This window comes from Gorilla gorilla, chromosome 10 (genome assembly GCF_029281585.2).
Source record: "Gorilla gorilla gorilla isolate KB3781 chromosome 10, NHGRI_mGorGor1-v2.1_pri, whole genome shotgun sequence".
Lineage (NCBI taxonomy): Eukaryota > Metazoa > Chordata > Mammalia > Primates > Hominidae > Gorilla > Gorilla gorilla.
Window position 1 is genome coordinate 58,779,842 of NC_073234.2, and position 18,185 is coordinate 58,798,026.

General features: G+C 43.3%; 1 protein-coding gene across 9 annotated transcripts in view; it reads left to right on the plus strand.

The window, feature by feature from the left end:
• The window catches only part of PRICKLE1 (prickle planar cell polarity protein 1), a 131,589-nt gene that overhangs the window by 100,101 nt on the left and 13,303 nt on the right, over positions 1–18,185 (plus strand). The window contains exons 1-2 of one of the 9 annotated variants that reach the window (XM_019038746.4): positions 2,004–5,593; positions 17,245–17,424. In XM_019038746.4, the coding sequence (XP_018894291.1) occupies positions 17,293–17,424 (132 nt within the window). In that variant the 5' untranslated portion in view covers positions 2,004–5,593; positions 17,245–17,292. Of the gene's footprint in view, positions 1–2,003; positions 5,594–5,728; positions 6,087–6,167; positions 6,490–17,244; positions 17,425–18,185 lie in introns of those variants that run through there. The other 8 variants (XM_019038747.4, XM_004052974.5, XM_055358052.2 and 5 more) reach the window with 8 other exon arrangements.

Below are 18,185 nucleotides of genomic sequence, written 5' to 3' on the forward strand. Positions count from 1 at the left end.
GAAATGTGGGACTGGTGACACCCTCCTTCTCACAGTATTATAAGTAAATGCAGCAAAGAGTCCACTCTTGAAGCTTGTGACTGGGAGGAAGAAAGCATGGAGAGGAAGTATGCATTCAGGTATCTTCTCATACCAACTAATACTTAAATCTGGAATTTTTTTTTTTTTTAAGAGAAGTCTCGCTCTTATCCCCCAGGTTTGAGTGCAATGGCTCAATCCGGCTCACTGCAGCCTCCGCCTCCTGGGTTCAATCCATTCTCCTGCCTCTGCCTCCCAAGTAGCTGGGATTAAGTCGTCTGCCACCATGCCCGGCTAATTTTTGTATATTTTAGTAGAGACGGGGTTTCACCATGTTGGCCAGGCTGGTTTCGAACTCCTGACCTCAAGTGATCTGCCCACCTTGGCCTTCCAAAGTGCTGGGATTACAGGCATGAGCCACTGCGCCCGGCCTTAAATTTGGAATGTTAATTTCTGCTTTCAAACTTTTCTTCCATATATTAATATTGTAGTATATTTTAGTATATTGAGACCCTGTCTCAAATAAATAAATATTTATAGGGTCTGGTGACAGCTCCAGACCCTATCTCAAATAGATAGATAGATACAGCCAGGCGTGGTGGCTCACGCCTGTAATCCCAACACTTTGGGAGGCCAAGGTGGGCAGATCACCTGAGGTCAGGAGTTCGAGACCAGTCTGAACAACATGGAGAAACCCCATCTCTACTAAAAATACAAAATTAGCCAGGCCTGGTTGCGCATGCCTGTAATCCAAACTACTCAGGAGGCTGAGGCAGGAGAATCACTTGAACCTGGGAGGCGGAGGTTGTGGTGTGCCGAGATTGTGCCATTGCACTGCAGCCTGAGCAACAAGAGCGAAACTCTGTCTTAAAAAAAAAAAAAAAAAAGATAGATTGATAGAGAAAAGGTTTACATATATAAACCTTTGTTTATATATGTAAATATAAAATATATGTGAAAATATAAAAATTCATTTATTTTATCAATATAATTTTTAAATGATAATTTCCTATAATCTGCCCTCCCCTGGAAACCATACTACTGGTTTGGTATTTATAGTATCTAAATAATTTTGCAATGTATATGTCAGCTTACCAAATATTACTTATAACAATATGATCATACTATATACTGGGGTTTGCAATTTAATAAATGTTGGATATGTTGCCATGGTACAGCTCTCTCAATATTTATTGGAATATATTTTCTTAGTTTCTTAACATTTTGGTAGTTTTTCAGTAGTGAAATTTAAGAGTGTATCAAACCACAGATGGACAGGTGTTGAGAGGGTTGCAGAGCCTAAGGTCAGAACCTAAAGTTTTTTATTCAATTAAGCTGAATGCTAGTTTAATTATCTGTTCATGAAAAGTAACAAACATTTCCTGGGTTGGGGGAAGGAGTATTTCAGAATAGTTGGGAGTAAGGGTTAGGGTGGGCAAAGATGGCAGTGTGTCTTCAGTAGTAGATAACAACCCTGAACAAGGTCAATGAATGGACCTGGTCCTATATTCTCCCACACAACTTGGGCTGTGGACTCCAGACAGCACAGCTGTAAACACCTATCTGGTATTAGTGTCATAATCAGCTATTGAGTCTTTAGAGACCCAGGAAATACTAGAACTGGTGGAGCTTCTGGGAGCATCTAGTTAGAGAGGGAGGTGCCTGGGGGCTGCCTTGGTAGAACAGGGGTGAGGAGAGTTGTGGGAGAGTGTCAGGAGGAAGCCAGTCCAGAACTTCAACAAAGCAGTGACACTTCTGTCTGTTTCTATATCGAGATGTTTATTTCATTTTATTTATTTATTTTTTGGAGACAGGGTATCACTCTGTCACCTAGGCTGGAGTGCAGTGGCATGATCTCACTACAACATCTGCCTCCTGGGTTCAAGCAATTCTCTTGCCTCAGCCTCCCAAGTAGCTGGGACTATAGGCGCCCGCCACCATGCCCAGCTAATTTTTGTATTTTTAGTAGAGATGGGGTTTCATCATGCTGGCCAGGCTGGTCTTGAACTCCTGACCTCAAGTGATCCACCTGCCTTGGCCTCCCAAAGTGCCGGGATTATAGGTGTGGGCCACTACGCTTGGCCAAGATTTTTTATTTTAGTTGGAAAGTGGATTGTGTTCTCTCCTCAAAAGTTCTAAACATTGACCTAATCCAAACTCCAGCATTTTTAGAGATGAAAAACACAACACCCTAGAGAAGTGATTCCTCCCATTATCACATAGTAATTGACAGATAATAGACATTTAAGCCTCCTAACTTCAAACCCAGTGCATCAGGGTACTGTGAAGGGAGAGTTTACCTCCCTCACAAAGGAAGGAGGGTCAGGGAGGGGATGGGTGCCTAGGATTATTGGAGTAGTAAATCTAAAGAGGGATTGGGTGTAGAAAACGTTAAAGAACCAGTGCTCTCTAATCACATTGCTTTAAATATAATCAAAGGGGAAAGAGTAATTGGGGACCTTGGGAAACTGCAACCTATTATAAAACTTTACAATGCCTGTTAGCCCTAAGAAGAGCTTGGTATCTGCCTTGGGGCCCTTCCCTGGGGATGCCACAGACCCAGGTAATGGTAACTAGAATTTGCAAATGTTCAATGACCCACCAGGGTATAATGACCAATCGGGGATACAACAGAAATGTTTAAAATTGACAAGAAAGTAACACATTTGGCATAAACTTTCAGCAGTAACAAATTTGGAAAGAAACAAAATATCATTACAGTGATTCCTTTGGATATTAGTTTCTTCATCTGGGTAAGATGTAGGATCCCAAGGGTTTTGTGAACTCTACATTTGTATGATTGATTTTGTGATTCTTTTAGGTACCTATCTACATAGTCAGAACAACCAAACTGCTGTTCTGGAATATGCTCGCATTGAAAACTAGAACTGTCACCCTATTTAATACTACATCTGCCAAATGCCCCTCAAATTTAGGTTAGATGTCATTTGTGATTATCAGAGCCTTTGATTTCTCATTTCTATTAAGAAACCTGAAAGACATCTAATCATTTAAATACATTCTTCCTAGATTGCTGGCACTTACAGTAGTTATAAATCCTTTCAAATGTCCGATACCAAGAGCAACTAACTCTTACCCTTAAAACTAAAAAGGAGGTCTTTTTACAAGGGAAAAAATGAAGGCAAGGAGCAGAAAAGACCTCAAGGTCACTATATACACAACATGGAAGAACCAAGGATTAGCGCCAAAGTTGGCTTTGTACTGTGTCCTTTATCTCTTTCTACCAGACCCAACGCAGCTGGCTGACATTTGACAAACAAAATGCTGCCTCTTTATTTCTCTGCCTTTGGCATATTTCTGATTTTCTATTATCCTCTCCTCCATTAGGACATTGTAGTTCAGCTTGACTTTAGATTAGAAACAGACTTGTAGAGGTATAGTATACTTATGAGGGCCTGAGAAGAATAATGTCGAGAATCATTCATTCATTTAACTCATGTTTATTAAATTTGTCTGCTATGTGCCAGGCATCATTCTAGGTGCTGAGAATACAGTAGTGAGTCCCCAAAGTCCCCAGCTTCTAGCAAAGGAGAAAGACAACGAACGATAAACAAGTAGACATGTAAATAGCTGGCAATGCTAAGTGCTTTGCAGACAAATATTGCAAATGGAGGGAGGGTGATATTTTAGTTAGGGAGTTGAAGCCTTCTCTGTAGAGATGACCTTAGAGCAAAGACCAGGATGGAGCGAGGGAACCAAGCCCTGTGAATTTTTGGGCTTCCTTTCTCAACTGGCCCCTAAAGTGTGATCTGCAAGCATGAATATTCCACCTGACTGAAACAAAAGGATGCTGGTGGGGGGCCTTGCTCTCCATTCTGCATAAGTTCACCCTTGACAATAACAACCCCTTTCAGACTAGACTAAAGTCTGTTTCATTGAGATTGAACCTTTGTAGGAAGCTTGCAACTGTCTCCACACTGCTTCATCACTAAAAACGCTTACAATGGGTAATAAACCATGACCGTACCTGTTGAAAATATAACAAAACGTATTTACAAGTAACTGCGTTAGAGGAAGCACATTTAATTGGCTGACATTTAATAGTGATAAGTGCTGCTATAGTTTGTAGTTGGAAGTATTTTGTTGCCTAATGTGTAGCTGTCCTTTAAAAGCTATTCCAAAAAGGGTCTGCCTGGCTTAATGTATTCACCTGCTGATACTCCCTTTATCATAATCATATGATATTTCAGAGTTTGATTTAAATCAATAATTGATTGAGCATTTCTCCTATAGGTAAGTAGTTGAAATCTTCCCTGAGGAAGCCCAAACAGAGTGAAGTAGGAAAAAGGAAATCTGACCTAGGTATTCATGATTAATTTTACAGATCCACAGAGGAAAATGGTAACCTTTGAAGTCTTCCCACAAATCCCTAAACTAGGCCTAAGGCCAGAAAAGTTCTATATCAGAACGTTTTGGGAATCGTCTTCAAAACCGGAATCCATTTGGCCAATAAAGAGTCTATTTGAATTACAAATTGTGTTGTCCGAATCAGTGTTTCCAAACTAGTCTACCAGCAGAGCCACAACTTTTCTGTTTCTGCCACTTTAAGAGAGTAACAAAAAAAAAAAAAAAAAAAAAAAACACAACTTCTCAGCTGCCTTACTTTGTAGCTGAGATAACAGAATTTGGCCACAGAGTGATTTACTTGACTGATCTATTTATGGCAACTTGTTTATGTATTTTTAAATCACAGTTACAATGAGCTATTGTTCACGTGTATACTGTAGAACCATATAGGTTGCAAATCACTCCCAAGGAATCCTGATGGTACAGGATTATTTTTTAGCTTAAAAAAAAAAAAGATACCAAAGGAACTGGTGACCACTTTAAATTGCTTTTATTTACTGACATTTTACAAATTGATGAAGCTCTTAAATATTGCATTTTCCCCTTCATTCTCTTGGTATTTCTATCACCTTGTGATAAGGAGGCTATAGTGGAAACTAAAATTTGTAGTTCAGAAGAGATTAGACCTCTACTGATGATTACTAATCTATCATTTTTTTTCTGGGCTTGCTTTGAGGGTATGTTTTGCTTCTCTTGACCCTTTCTGTAGACAACTGAAGCCAAGCTCCACTTTCTCTCAGTGTACCTACAAATAGCTCAGAAACAAGATTAGCTTCAGTATGGGACACTTCCTTGTGTTTGAATAATGATATTCACTTAACCTATTTGTAAAAACTCTCAGTAGTGTACTTGAGTTAGTACATCGCGTGACCTTGGCTCCTTTTCTTTGCTGTTATTTACTGATAAAAATAAATCTCCTGCGCTAAGCAGTAGGAATCACTCCGAAATGCAGGGAAAGTCCTAAGAGAATTCATATGCTAATGAGCCCTTCCAAGTGAGAACTTGCTTAAATGTGCCATTTGCTGACATCATTGTTATGGGCAGAGTGGAGATGATTTCTTTAAGAGGTGGCCTTTCATATTCTCCCAGCGTTTCGTGGCCCGCGCGTGCACCTGCGGGAGGGGGAAGTTTACATAAGCGTCCTAGGGTATTTGCATCTTAGCGGCTTCACTCACTGGGCTCCGGAGAATGGAGCGGGCGGGCGGCGGTAGGTGCTCGAGCCGCGAGGCTGGCCAAGGGGGTGGGTAACTTTTCGAGGAATTGTGCGCGCGGGACCTCGTGGAGATCTGCCAGGGGCACGGTCAGCAGTGACAGTTCCTGGAAAGCGGGCGGCGGCGGGAGCAGGCTGGGCAGGCGCCGCCCGCGGGCGGGAGCGGGGAGCTGGGTCCGGCTGGGATCGAAGGGCGGGATCGGCAGGAAACGAAATGGTTACTTTTTTTTTTTTTTACTGCGGGCTCTGATTACTTTTGAAGATCGCCGGCCCCAGGCGGGCTCCCGGCGCTGAGCGGAGACGAGTTTTTCTCCCCGCAGAGGAGGATCCTGGAAGGACGCGGAGCTGGGGCTTGGGGGATGCAGTGGCCTGGACGAGGCGACTCCAACCCCGGGGAGCAGAGTCCGTCACGCCGGCAGGGACCGAGGGTCTCTGCGGAGCTGGAGGACCTTTTGTGGGATGCCTCACGGCTGCTGAGGGGCTGCAGCGGGTGAGGATCGCCGCGCTGCGCCGCCAGGGAGCTCGGCGGGGACCGGCCGTGGGGGAAAGTGCGTCACGGCGGGGCGGGGGCGACCCCTCGCCCGCCAGGCGGGGCCAGCAGCGGGACGCGACCCGGGGGCGCGGTCCGCTGCAATGTAGTAGGGGCCCGGTGCAATGTAGTGGGGGCCCGGTGCTTGCTGCCCCACCCTGCTGGGGTCTCCTCCGGAAATGGGTGGGTACGGGTGACTCGTAGGGCACCCAGCCCTCTTTTCCTTCGGGAGCCCTCCGCGCCCGCTCCGGGCCGCCAGCCTCCTTCAGACGCAGAGCGGGCCGGCGGCTAGTGCGCGCCAAGGGCTCAGGGGCCGGCGCCGCGAGGGGCTGCAGGCCGCGCTCGGCCGCTGTCCGGGCCGCAGGTGGGAGCCGCTGTCTGGGTCCTAGGGCTGGATGGCAGCCGGCGGCGGGGACTGAACGCGGGAGGGCTGCAGGGTGCGCGCCGGCGAGGGGCTTCTCGTTGGAAGCTGAGGGACAGACGTGGGGACCCGTGGCTGCTCGGCGCCACCGTCCAGCCGCAGGGCGAGTGCTGCTCCGTGGAGGTGACACGGCGCCAAGAGCGGCGCGAGGCTTTCTGCTGGAGGAGGGTAACGGGGAATTCGAAGGCGACTGTTCTATGCTGGAGGACAAGGGGCACTGTTCTCTCGGGTCTTCGCGTCGGCGCCGAGGAGGGGTTCGCTCGCTGCCTCTGCGTCCTGAGCTCGGCCTCTGGCTCCTGGGGCCGGGGACGCAGAGAGGGGCCGGAGCCGGTCGACCCACGGCCCAGGGCGCCCCCTCGCGGCCTAAGCAGCCGCCGCCGCCTGGAGCGCAGGGTTTGCGGGGCCCAGGGGGCGCCGACGCCCGCTCTGAGGCGTCTCTGCTGCTGCGGCGGCGGGGATGGGGACGACCCAGGGGACCCCCTGCAGCCATCACTAGCAGCCCCATCAAGAATTGGCCGGCTGAGTTTTCCCAAAGTATGGTGACATCCTTTGCTTCTCGCTTCCTCCAGCCCCATTTTTAAAAGCTCGGCCTTTCCCGTTAGTCTGTGTCCTTATAAGCCAGGCTATGTGTGGAATTTGTTTTTACAACTCGAGTCTTGTGACTTCTCAAACACTTTCTTGAAGTGTTTTCTCTGGAAACTTGTTTCAAATGAGTGCTGTAAGTTTCACAAAGAGGAGTGTTGTTCAGGAGCCAACAGGTGACGGGGCGAAACCTGAGTCTGTGTGTACATTGGAGTCAAGTCTGGCTGCCGTTTCCTCGGGCCACTGTTGAAAATAGAAATCCAAAAAATCAATAGAAGACTGAGGGGAACACGATTTTGAGAAAATATCTGCATCCCCCATTATGGAAAATAATGGGCTCATTAGAGCACCGCTTTGTGTGGTGCCCCTCATTCCATGGCATGCATTTTGGATTTTGTCCTTACATACTCGTGTGCGGATAATCTGACCCTAGAAGCGCCGCGCTGGCGGAGGACCAGGCTTTGTCGTCATGTTTCCTCCTTTTGTTTCTTACTGTCATGGAATGTACTTGTGCATGAAATTAGAATGCTTTGAAAGAGTTCCACATTTCCTCTTGGAAAAATGGATAGTTTCTTGACCATTGGGTGATATGTGATAGCCCACTCAGCTGTTGGGAAATGTACAAGCTGGATGGAGGTTTACCTCGAAAATGCTGGACGGAGGTTTACCTGGAAAATACAGAAAATACCAAAGGGCATATGGCCTAATGCCACTAATTGCTCGTATGGAAAACTTTTAGTAAAGGAATGTTTCATAAACAATATCTCCTGATAACTTCATTATGTTTTTATTTTTCAAATAAGTGAAATTGAATTGGGCTTTGTTGGCAGTGATTTTGTCTTTAGTAGACAGTAAGCACTGAATGCCCCTTGACTGTGTGAAACCTTTAAAGAAATGACAGTTTAGTGTCTCTTTTACTATAAAATTCACATCTCGATTGAAGTTAAGGACATCCTAAACAAGGAAATGTGTGTATCCATAAGGGTGGTATATTTTGTATTGTGAAAAGAATGGATGTGTGACATGTTTCTGTACTGCTAAATTAGACTGTAGTTAAATTTAATTCACCTGCATATGTAGCCTGGGAGAATTTGGAGTAGCTTTTGAATGGAGAACCTATGATCTGCATCTTCCATGCACTAAGGCCTTGTTAACAAGCAGTTTAACAAAGAAGCTGTTAAACAGTTTGTAGCCCACGGATGGCACTTAGCAGCAGGAGACACCTAGGGAATGTTGGCCTGACTTCACAAATCAGTATCTGTTCTGGCTTTTGGTGATCAAAGGATTTCTAACTTCCCTGGGCATGTTCACACAAGAAATACTTTTTCATAGGGATCTTACAATGCCATGGTAGTCTTCATATAGGAACTAGAGTGGGATTGCATTGGAGAAAAAAATGTAATTAGGAATATGACCTTATACTTCATTTTCAATGGCAGGCCCTGACAATTACTGTTTTCTATTTGCATGATTTTGATTTGGTGACTTGGTTCAAGAAAATTATGGATAATAGGAATCATACCAGACCTGATATACAGTTACAACCTCAATATGTATCTGATTAAACTCATTCTCCTGAAATCCCTCAAATCCTCACTCCCCTTCTGAGTTGCCCTAAGGTACTTATGTATTGGTATGTCAATCACCTAATACTCAAAACTGTCTTTGGCCCAATTTCTTCCTTTCCTATTAGTTCCTTTTACTTTCCCTCCCCAAGTCACCATGTGTAGGCTTTCTTAGGGACAGTGTACTAATTGGCCCCTCTCAGGTTCTTTATCTTTTTCCTGACCATCACTACCATATTAATCTTCTTTAAGACCCAGAAGTATCTTGTGGCAGTCTCCATTCATGTCTTTTGCAGCTTCACATTGCCTGTAGTGATAAGCCCAGTTTTCTGCCTGAAATGTGTAATTCTTGAAAATAGGATTCAGACACCATTGCCATCTGTTGTTGCTTCTTTGGAAGAATCTGTCTTCTAGCAAAACTGTCCACTCTTCACTGCCTCTGGACCTTCATATACTGTGCTGACTTATTAAGCTCTTTACAGAAACATAGTTATGGCTCATTTATGTATATGTCAAGGTCAATCAAGATAATAATCCTTAGCTATCCTGGAAGCAGCATACAGACCAGTAGAAAATGAAATGATCCCCAAGTGGCCAAAATAGCATAACGAAATAATAAACCTTCTCTTTAGTTTGAATAACACCTTCTCACACTGTATGCTATCTTATTTCACCAGTGGTTACTGTGCTTGTAGGAGAAATCCTTAAGCCCTTGTCCATGCCATAATTACTACATATACTTTTTTCTGGGACAGGGTCTTGCTATATTGCCCAGGCTGGTCTCAAACTCCTGGGCTCAAGCAATCCTCCCACTTCAGCCACCAGGTAGCTGAGAGTATAGGCACATGCCCAGCTTCTATGTACTTTTAGACAAACTTTTTCAAAGAATGGTTGCCTAATACTGGAAGCAACAAATTTTGAAAGGTTTGGAGGTTGTTGGCTGTGGGCAAAAGAGAAAGGCACCTTAATAAGAGACAGGTAGCAGGGATCAAAACATTATGAGAGCAGGGAGAAAAAAACCTACAAAAAGTTTGCTAGTTATCATAAATGTATGGGTCAGGGGCCATTCTGTTTCTTGAATCTCGAAGCCAGTGTTTTCTGCTGTGCTCAAAATGAAAACAAATGATCAGCCGAAGGCTAAATCACATATAATTTTTACACGTGCCACCATGAAAGAAAGCAAGATGAATAATGGAATTTTTTTTTTTTTAAGATGGAGTTTCGCTCTTGTTGCCCAGGCTGGAGTGCAATGTCATGATCTTGGTTCACTGCAGCCTCTGCCTCCCGGGTTCAAGCAGTTCTCCTGCCTCAGCCTCCCAAGTACTGGGATTACAGACATGTGCCACCATGCCCGGCTAATTTTGTATTTTTAGTAGAGATGGGGTTTCACCATGTTGATCAGGCTGGTCTCGAACTCCTGACCTCAAGAAATCCACCCACCTTAGCCTCTATAGTGCTGGGATTACAGGCATGAGCCACTGCACCCGGCGGCTACATTTCTTTCTGAGTTCTGGCCTTTAATGGAATAAATGTCAGTTGGCTCCTTTTGGCATTCCCCAGAACCATTCAATAACAACTTTAAATATAAGGATGAATGAATGAATGCAGTGAATGAACCTAGAAAGTAAATTTCACAAAGGAACCCCTCATTATATCACTATGTTATATGAATAAGGCCATACTTGAATTTGGGGAACAAGCTTTACCTAGAAAAACTGTCATGCTCCATAGACCACTACACATGCTGTGTGCGAATGTGTGCACGCACACACGCCATGTGTATGGTGTTGGAGGCTTTATGTGGGGACTGGTTAGAAGCTGCTACCAAAGCAGCTGGAAATGTTGGTCAATAACTTGGCAAAATTGTCTGCCGTTCAGAAGGCTAGAGCTCTCGCAAGCTCAAAAAGAAGATGAAACTCAGGTTTTGTTATTAACATATTGTTTCAATTCCATTTGTCACTGGTTAGCTTCAAGAAAGTCTGTTTAGTCCCAGTGGAAGCAGCAATGCCAATTGGTACGTTGCAATAGGAGCTTTAATTCTTTATGGTCGTGAAATTATTTTCTGTTTTAAAACATCCTCAGACCATCTTTGGAAGGCAAATAGTGGCTATTTTTTTAAATCAGGTCTCAAGATGTTTGTTGACTTGTCAAAGCTTTGAAGACATCAGAACCAAGTTTACTGAATGCTGAGAGCATCAGATTCCATTCCCTAAGTATAGCCCTTATCCTTTGGGTCAGATGTTCTCTTGACAATGATGACTGAGAAGTCATACATCTGTTAGCTGCTTGTCTTTGTTTTTAATGATGAGAAATTGCTATTTAACTATTTTGAAGGAAGAGGCGAGAGAAAGGACAAAGGAGGGAAATGGAACTGTTCCATTTTCTATTGCATGGAATAGCCCCATGATATTCCTTGCCTTTCTAAAAAGAAAAAAAAAAAGTATCCCAGCTCTCTCTACATGACCTTGGGCTTCTTTCTCACCTCCCTTGTGACCATACCCTTCTTTTCTGTTTGACATTTATTTCTCTACTTGACTCTGATAGTAGGCTTTTAGTTTTCAAAATAGTGTCTGCAAAGAACTCATGAACCTGCTAGAGAATTAAGTTCTAACAGCTGTTCCTTGTGCTTGACCACCCCCTCCCAATGCCATCTTTGATGGTGGTGGTAGCTGTTAAAAGGTTTTTGTGCCCTCCACACACCTCCTTAATGGTCAGACTATTTGGAACCTGAACAAACCCATCTCTGAAAACTGTTTTGCTTTTTTTTCTCCTGCATTATGAGGTTTATTTACATTCAAAATTATAGAGAGACACTGCAGAAATAGGATGCCTATTGATTTATTTCCAAACTTAGCACAGGATTGGTTAATGCATAGTTGACATTCATTTATGATTAAGTTTGCTACAGCATTTTAAGACCAAGACAATAAATCTGCCTTAGAATAGTCAAGAATACTGATGTTTTGAGCTGTGGTTAGGTAAAAGAATGTAAAAAAATACACTCTCAAATGGATGCCACAGAAGTGTGTATACATATGAGAGAGAGAAAGAGGGAGAGGGAGGGAGGATGATGATGCAAAAGCAAATGGAGCAAAATGTAAACCATTGATGAGTCTGGGTAAGGGATGTATCAGAGTTCTTTTACTATTGCAACTTTTTGGAAGTTTAAAGTAATGTCCAAATAAAATTTCACCAAAAAAAAAAAAAAAAGTGTAGGGCAGGGCCACTGTTAGTTCATCTAAGCATAGTTCTACAAAAGAAAAAAGAAGCATCATAAAAAAGTTTTACTCTGTCATAACCCCAACTTTGAATAGTTCTATTTCCATTATAATGCAGCCTACTTTTAAACCTGATTCTGCCCGTTTCATGTGATCAACCTTAAGAGACAATACCTGAAGATAAAGTTATTAGAATTTTTCTATTAGGTCTGATTTACCTGTGGTCTCATATGCTTGGCTTAAAACATGATGTTTTGGCAGACCACATTCAACCATGGTTAGGTATCCTCAGGAAGACCTTCAGCCATGACCCAGAGCAGAAGGAATGGCCAGGCTCCCTTCTTCCTTCTGTGCTGCAAAAGTAAATACCATATAGTGTTTTAAATGCCTAAGGAAGGGGTATTTGTGAGGTCACATACACACACACACACACACACACATATATACGTATATACATATATACACATATATACATACGTATATACGTATATATACATACGTGTATATATATATTTTTTGTTTTGTTTTGTTTTGAGACGGAGTTTTGCTCTTGTTGCCCAGGCTAGAGTGCAATGACGTGATCTCGGCTCACCGCAACCTCTGCCTCCTGGCTTCAAGCGATTCTCCTGCCTCAGCCTCTCGAGTAGCTGGGATTACAGGTGTGCACCACCACACCTGGATAATTTTGTATTTTTAGTAGAGACGGGGTTTCTCCATGTTGGTCAGGCTGGTCTCAAACTCCCGACCTCAGGTGATCCACCTGCCTTGGCCTCCCAAAGTGCTGGGATTACATGCGTGAGCTACTGCGCCTGGCCACGTTTTTATAATTTTTAGTGTAACTTTTTACAAGCATAAGAACTGTGTTTAGCTGCCACTGCTTTACCCGACTGATATACCTAAGAATAGACTCTCAGGATCTCTTGGCAAGTACAAGCAATCTTTAAAAATAAGAAAGAAGTCAGGTGTCATGGCTCACGCCTGTAATCCCAGCACTTTGGGAGGCCGAGGCAGGAGGATATTTTGAGTCCAGGAGTTTGAGACCAGCCTGGGCAACATAGGGAGACCCCATCTCTACAAAAAACAAAAACAAAAAACTTTGGTGTGGTGGCACATGCCTGTGGTCCCAGCTACTTGGGAAGCTGAGGTAGGAGGATTGTTTGGACCTGGGAGGTAGACAGGCTGCAATAAGCCATGATTGTGCCACTGCACTCCAGCCTGGGTGACAGATAAATAGGAAAAAGAAAAATCTAAATCGAAGTTTTCGTGTTATCAGGTAAATAAGTTGCTAGAAGCCAGGTGCCGTGGCTCACGCCTGTAATCCCAGCACTTTGGGAGGCCAAAGCGGGCAGATCACCTGAGGTCAGGAGTTTGAGACCAGTCCGACCAACATGGAGAAACCCCGTCTCTACTAAAAATACAAAATTAGCCAGGTGCAGTGGCTCACGCCTGTAATCCCAGCACTTTGAGAGGCCGAAATGGGCAGATCACCTGAGGTCAGGAGTTCAAGACCAGCCTGACCAACATGGAGAAACCCCGTCTCTACTAAAAATATGAAATTAGCTGGGTGTGGTGGCGCATGCCTGTAATCCCAGCTACTTGGGAGGCTGAGGCAGGAGAATCTCTTGAATCTGGGAGGCGGAGGTTGCAGTGAGCCAAGATGGCACCATTGCATTCCAGCCTGGGTAACGAGCAAAACTCAAAAGAAAAAAGAAAAAAGAAGTTGATAGTGATGATGTAGCAACTCTTAGCACAGCCTGGTCCCAGTGGAGGCCATGTCATATAACTTTTTTTTTTTTTTTTTTTTTTGAGATGGAGTTTTGCTCTTGTCACCCAGGCTGGAGTGCAATGGTGCGATCTTGACTCACTGCAACTTCCGGTTCAGGCAATTCTCCTCCCTCAGCCTCCTGAGTAGCTGATATTACAGGGACATACCACCACGCCCAGCTGATTTTTATATTTTTAGTAGATTTGGGGTTTCACTAGGTTGGCCATGCTGGTCTTGAACTCCTGACCTCAGGTGGTCTGCCCCCACCCCCAGCCTCCCAAATGCTGGGATTACAGGTGTGAGCCACTGCACCCAGCCAACATTTTTTTAATGTTTGTGTTTTGATGAGCTCTGAGAACTTGCGAGTGAATGTAATGTTTTGTCATTTTAAGTATTCTCTGATATAAAGGAAAAAGAAAAACTTTCATCAGTGAATAAACTCTGAACCAAGTGCTCATGAGGCCATTGAACTTTTACAATCCTTTTTGACTGTATATCCTTAAAATGCCTTCCGTGGGTAAAGTGGACTACCCTCCAGTTGTGTCATTTTGTGTGTCTGCAGCGCAGGTAGCTTGGCTGATTCACCAAAGAAAAAGGAATTGGCTCCATCAGCACTCCCCCCCTGGAGGCAGTGTGGAGTTGCAGGGGTTTAGGATCACAGCCAAGACCGATCCTAAGACCACTTACTGACCTTGGGCAATTGACCCTGAGGGACATTGCTCTGAGGCCCAGTTTCCCCGTCTGTTAAATGAGACACCACTTACCGTGGGTTGCTTGATACAGTGATTAAATGCCGTAACACTAATGGTACCAGCCAGGCATGGAGAAGTAAGTTAGCCATCTGCTAAAACATGAAACAGAAAGCCATGCCCGTAATGAAAAGGGTATTGTCACTCATGTCCTTCAGTTGGACTCTTTACTTTGTGCATGAATGACAGTCAATCCTCAGTGTAATTTGTTGAAAGGCTGGAATGAACTTGTGGGAATTGTAAGATTGAGATGTGGCCAGAACTCCCAGGTGATTGGGAGGAGGGGATGGTGGGATGGTGGCATGTAGTGCTAACGTTGATTTACCTTGATTAGGATGGTAATTTACTGCACATTTTTCACAAAAAGGCTAATCAGGGAGTACAGCTGTAAAAGTAATTCACATCTTCGGCAATCTGTATCTTTGTGCTGGCTTGGAAAATCCATGGCTTGTCTTAATTTGTGATGTTTTCTCTTGTTTTATAATCCAGTGACATTTAATTTTTAGGTTCTATTTAATATTTATGTTCCTTGTAAGTCTGCAGAGCAAATACCTTAGTGTCTCCCTGCTTAGCCTGATTTAGCAGGGGGCAGATGTTCATATTTCATGATTTGGGTTAAATTGCATTGAAGGCAGTCATTCTCCTGGTAGGAGTTTTAGAGTTACTAATTAAATTCTTAACCTCTGGTTCTCTTCCTTTGACATGTGGAAGTGTTTTTTTTCAAAATATCCAAGACATTTTCTGACTCATTAACACATCCTTTTTTATTGAGGAGTTGGAGGAATACGCCTATGTTTAGAAAGCCTTTCCTTAGTCAAGACGTGAATGAGTTGCACCTGTGTGAAATGATGCCTTGTTTAAAAGGTCATAACCTCCCAATGGTAGTGTAGGAAATGAGGTCATCTTCACTTCTTGTTCAGGGTGAATGAAAGTTAAATTTATTAGTTGGAATAATATATGTGTGGCATTGCTCCTACTGCTAATAAAGATTGTAGCCATGAGGTGCTTGCCCTTCATTTGTGAACTGTTACAATGTTAATTTTCTCAATGTCCTATCATTTATAAAAGAAAAACCATAAATTTTAATCAAGTTTTATTTTATTTTTTTCGAGACAGAGTCTCGCTCTGTCGCCCAGCCTGGAGTCCAGGGGTGCAATCTCAGCTCACTGCAACCTCTGCCTCTCGGTTTCAAGCGATTCTCCTGCCTCAGCCTCCCGAGTAGCTGGGATTACAGGCACCCACCACCACGCCTGGCTAATTTTTGTGTTTTTAGTAGAGACGGGGTTTCACCATGTTGGCCAGGCTGAGCTCAAACTCCTGACCTTGTGATCCATCTGCCTCAGCCTCCCAAAGTGCTGGGATTACAGGTGTGAGCTACCACGCCCGGCCAATAATCAAAGGTTTTAATAGGTAGTATTTTCCAACACTCAGTATTTAGAGTTGAATTGAGATAGTCGCTGAAAAATGACTTAGTCTCAGGCTGAAAGTGTATGGGTTTTCACTGCCTTTTCCACTTGTTTAAGCAAATGAGACCTTTTTTTTTTTTTTTTTTGACATCCTTCCTGAGACGGAAGAATGTTCATTGAGGCAGAAGAATTTTTGGAAGTCTGACATGTCAGTGTGTATGTGTGACTAGACTCTGGCTTTTAGCCATATGACCTTGGACAAGTCTCTTGACTTTCCTGAACCTTGTTTTCTCCAAAATCATTGGGTCGGGATAATTATCTATAATTTTCTTTCTTTACATCATTTTTTTGTGGGTGAAAGGCCCAGGTATAAAAAAGCTCCATCTCTCCATCTGGTTCTGAAAGTTCTGCTATTATTATTTTTTTCTTTGTGCCCTGGGATGAGGGATGATTTTAATAATCAGAAGATACAAAGAACATAAATGGTGATAGCAAAGTTCCTGGGTTCTAGGACAGGGAATGTTGTCTTGACACTTTTATAGCCCTTCATCCAAGGAGGCTTTTTATTCAGAGGAGGATTTACATTTTACTCTGCCCATAGCAGGCTGATGACATTTCACACATACTAGGCACTGACTGCATAACTTTTCAGCGAATGCCTGCTTATGATGCAATTAAACATTAACAGTCACCAAGCTGGATTTTATTTTCACATAGTACTGTATTCAGTGACTGTTTGTTGAAGGAACTCATTGATGAATGTCTGACTGACTTTAGCCCTTAGTAAAGACTTGAGGATTTAATGTGCAGTATAAGGATTTAACTGTGCTATTTCTATTTTGTGTGTAAACTCAGTTTAGTGTCTTACAAAACATAATTAGAAATCTGAAACCTAAGCAGTTTGGCTGAGTGGACCCACTCTCAGGAGGCAGCACTGCCTCAGTTGGAAAAATTGCTTAGGAAATACGGGGGTGCCGAGTGGGGTCTTGAGCCATTTTTCCTGGGGCATAGTAGTGGGCAAGGCAGGTGGCCTGACCCCGACACTTCTTTCTACAACTTACAGTATGTCACAAGGATTTGTGGGCAAGTTAGAAAGTCAACACATCAACTTTCTTGAGAACTTTTCTAAGGAATTGACTGTAGAGAGGCACCTTTTAAAGGCTCCTGGAAATAAACTAGCTTTGGTGGCATGTTCTGAAATTCTGAGCTGGCAAAGGGACTACTACCAAATTATATAGCTCTAAATTTTAAATTTCAGGGGGCCTGGGGCCTGGGGGTGGTGACAGTAGTAATTTGGTGACTTTCTCTGGGCCCAGCTGTCTGTTAACAGCATTCAATAAAAGCTCTGGGTCGGGGGTAAGAGAAATGCATTCAGGTTTTAGATGTCTTTGTTTTTTCTTATATTGTCCACAGCAGCAATTGTTTGATGTCCTGTGACTGAGAAACTAGGCTTTAAACTTTATGCCTTTGGAGATGGAGCCCAAGATGAGCAAACTGGCCTTTGGCTGTCAGAGAAGTTCCACATCAGATGATGACTCTGGCTGTGCATTGGAGGAGTACGCCTGGGTCCCCCCGGGCCTGAGACCAGAGCAGGTAGGAACTTCATCGTCCTATATTTACTCTTTGTTTTTCAGTGTGAGTTCAGACTTTAGAACATTATTTTGTAAATGGATAGAACATCACTGAGATGCTGGAATACCACCCTCCTCAGTCCTTATTCTTCTTTGTATGGCTTTGAAGTTTTACTTTTGAAGGTCATATTTAGTTTCTCAATGGAAGTTTCCAATCTCGTCGTACCCATGGTTCCAGAAGCCTCATAAGGATCCCATTTTTGCTCTAATGAATGAAATCCAGAGTATACATATGCATTGGTTATGTGTATTTCAGATGAATCCCTCTTGAGAGTGAGAGGAATTTCCCTTTTAAAAAACTTCTGTGACAACAAAAAGGCAATAAAAGAAAAGAGAAAAGTTTCCATGCCAGTTCTCAGCAATGCTTTTGCTTTGGAAGCGAGATAGTGAGCTATCAGAAACCCTCTGAAGTGTTACTGCTTAGGCGTTTGACCTTTGATAACTTTGCATATAAAAGAGTCTGTCACTTACACCACAGGGATTGGAAAAAAAATTAAAGAGCTAATTTTATGCTTTGTTTGTATTGTTATTTTAGGGAAGATGAGAACATTCCATATGCCTATTTAATTTTCCCAATATCTTTACAATGATTAACTTGTTGAAAATCACTGGTGATATTATTAAAAGAGCAGAGGCATCATTTGAAAATAAAGTTGACAGTGGGGTATGTGGTTGCTTTGCTTCTGATGTTAGGGTTCTGTTTCCTGTAGGGTGGGACGTTTT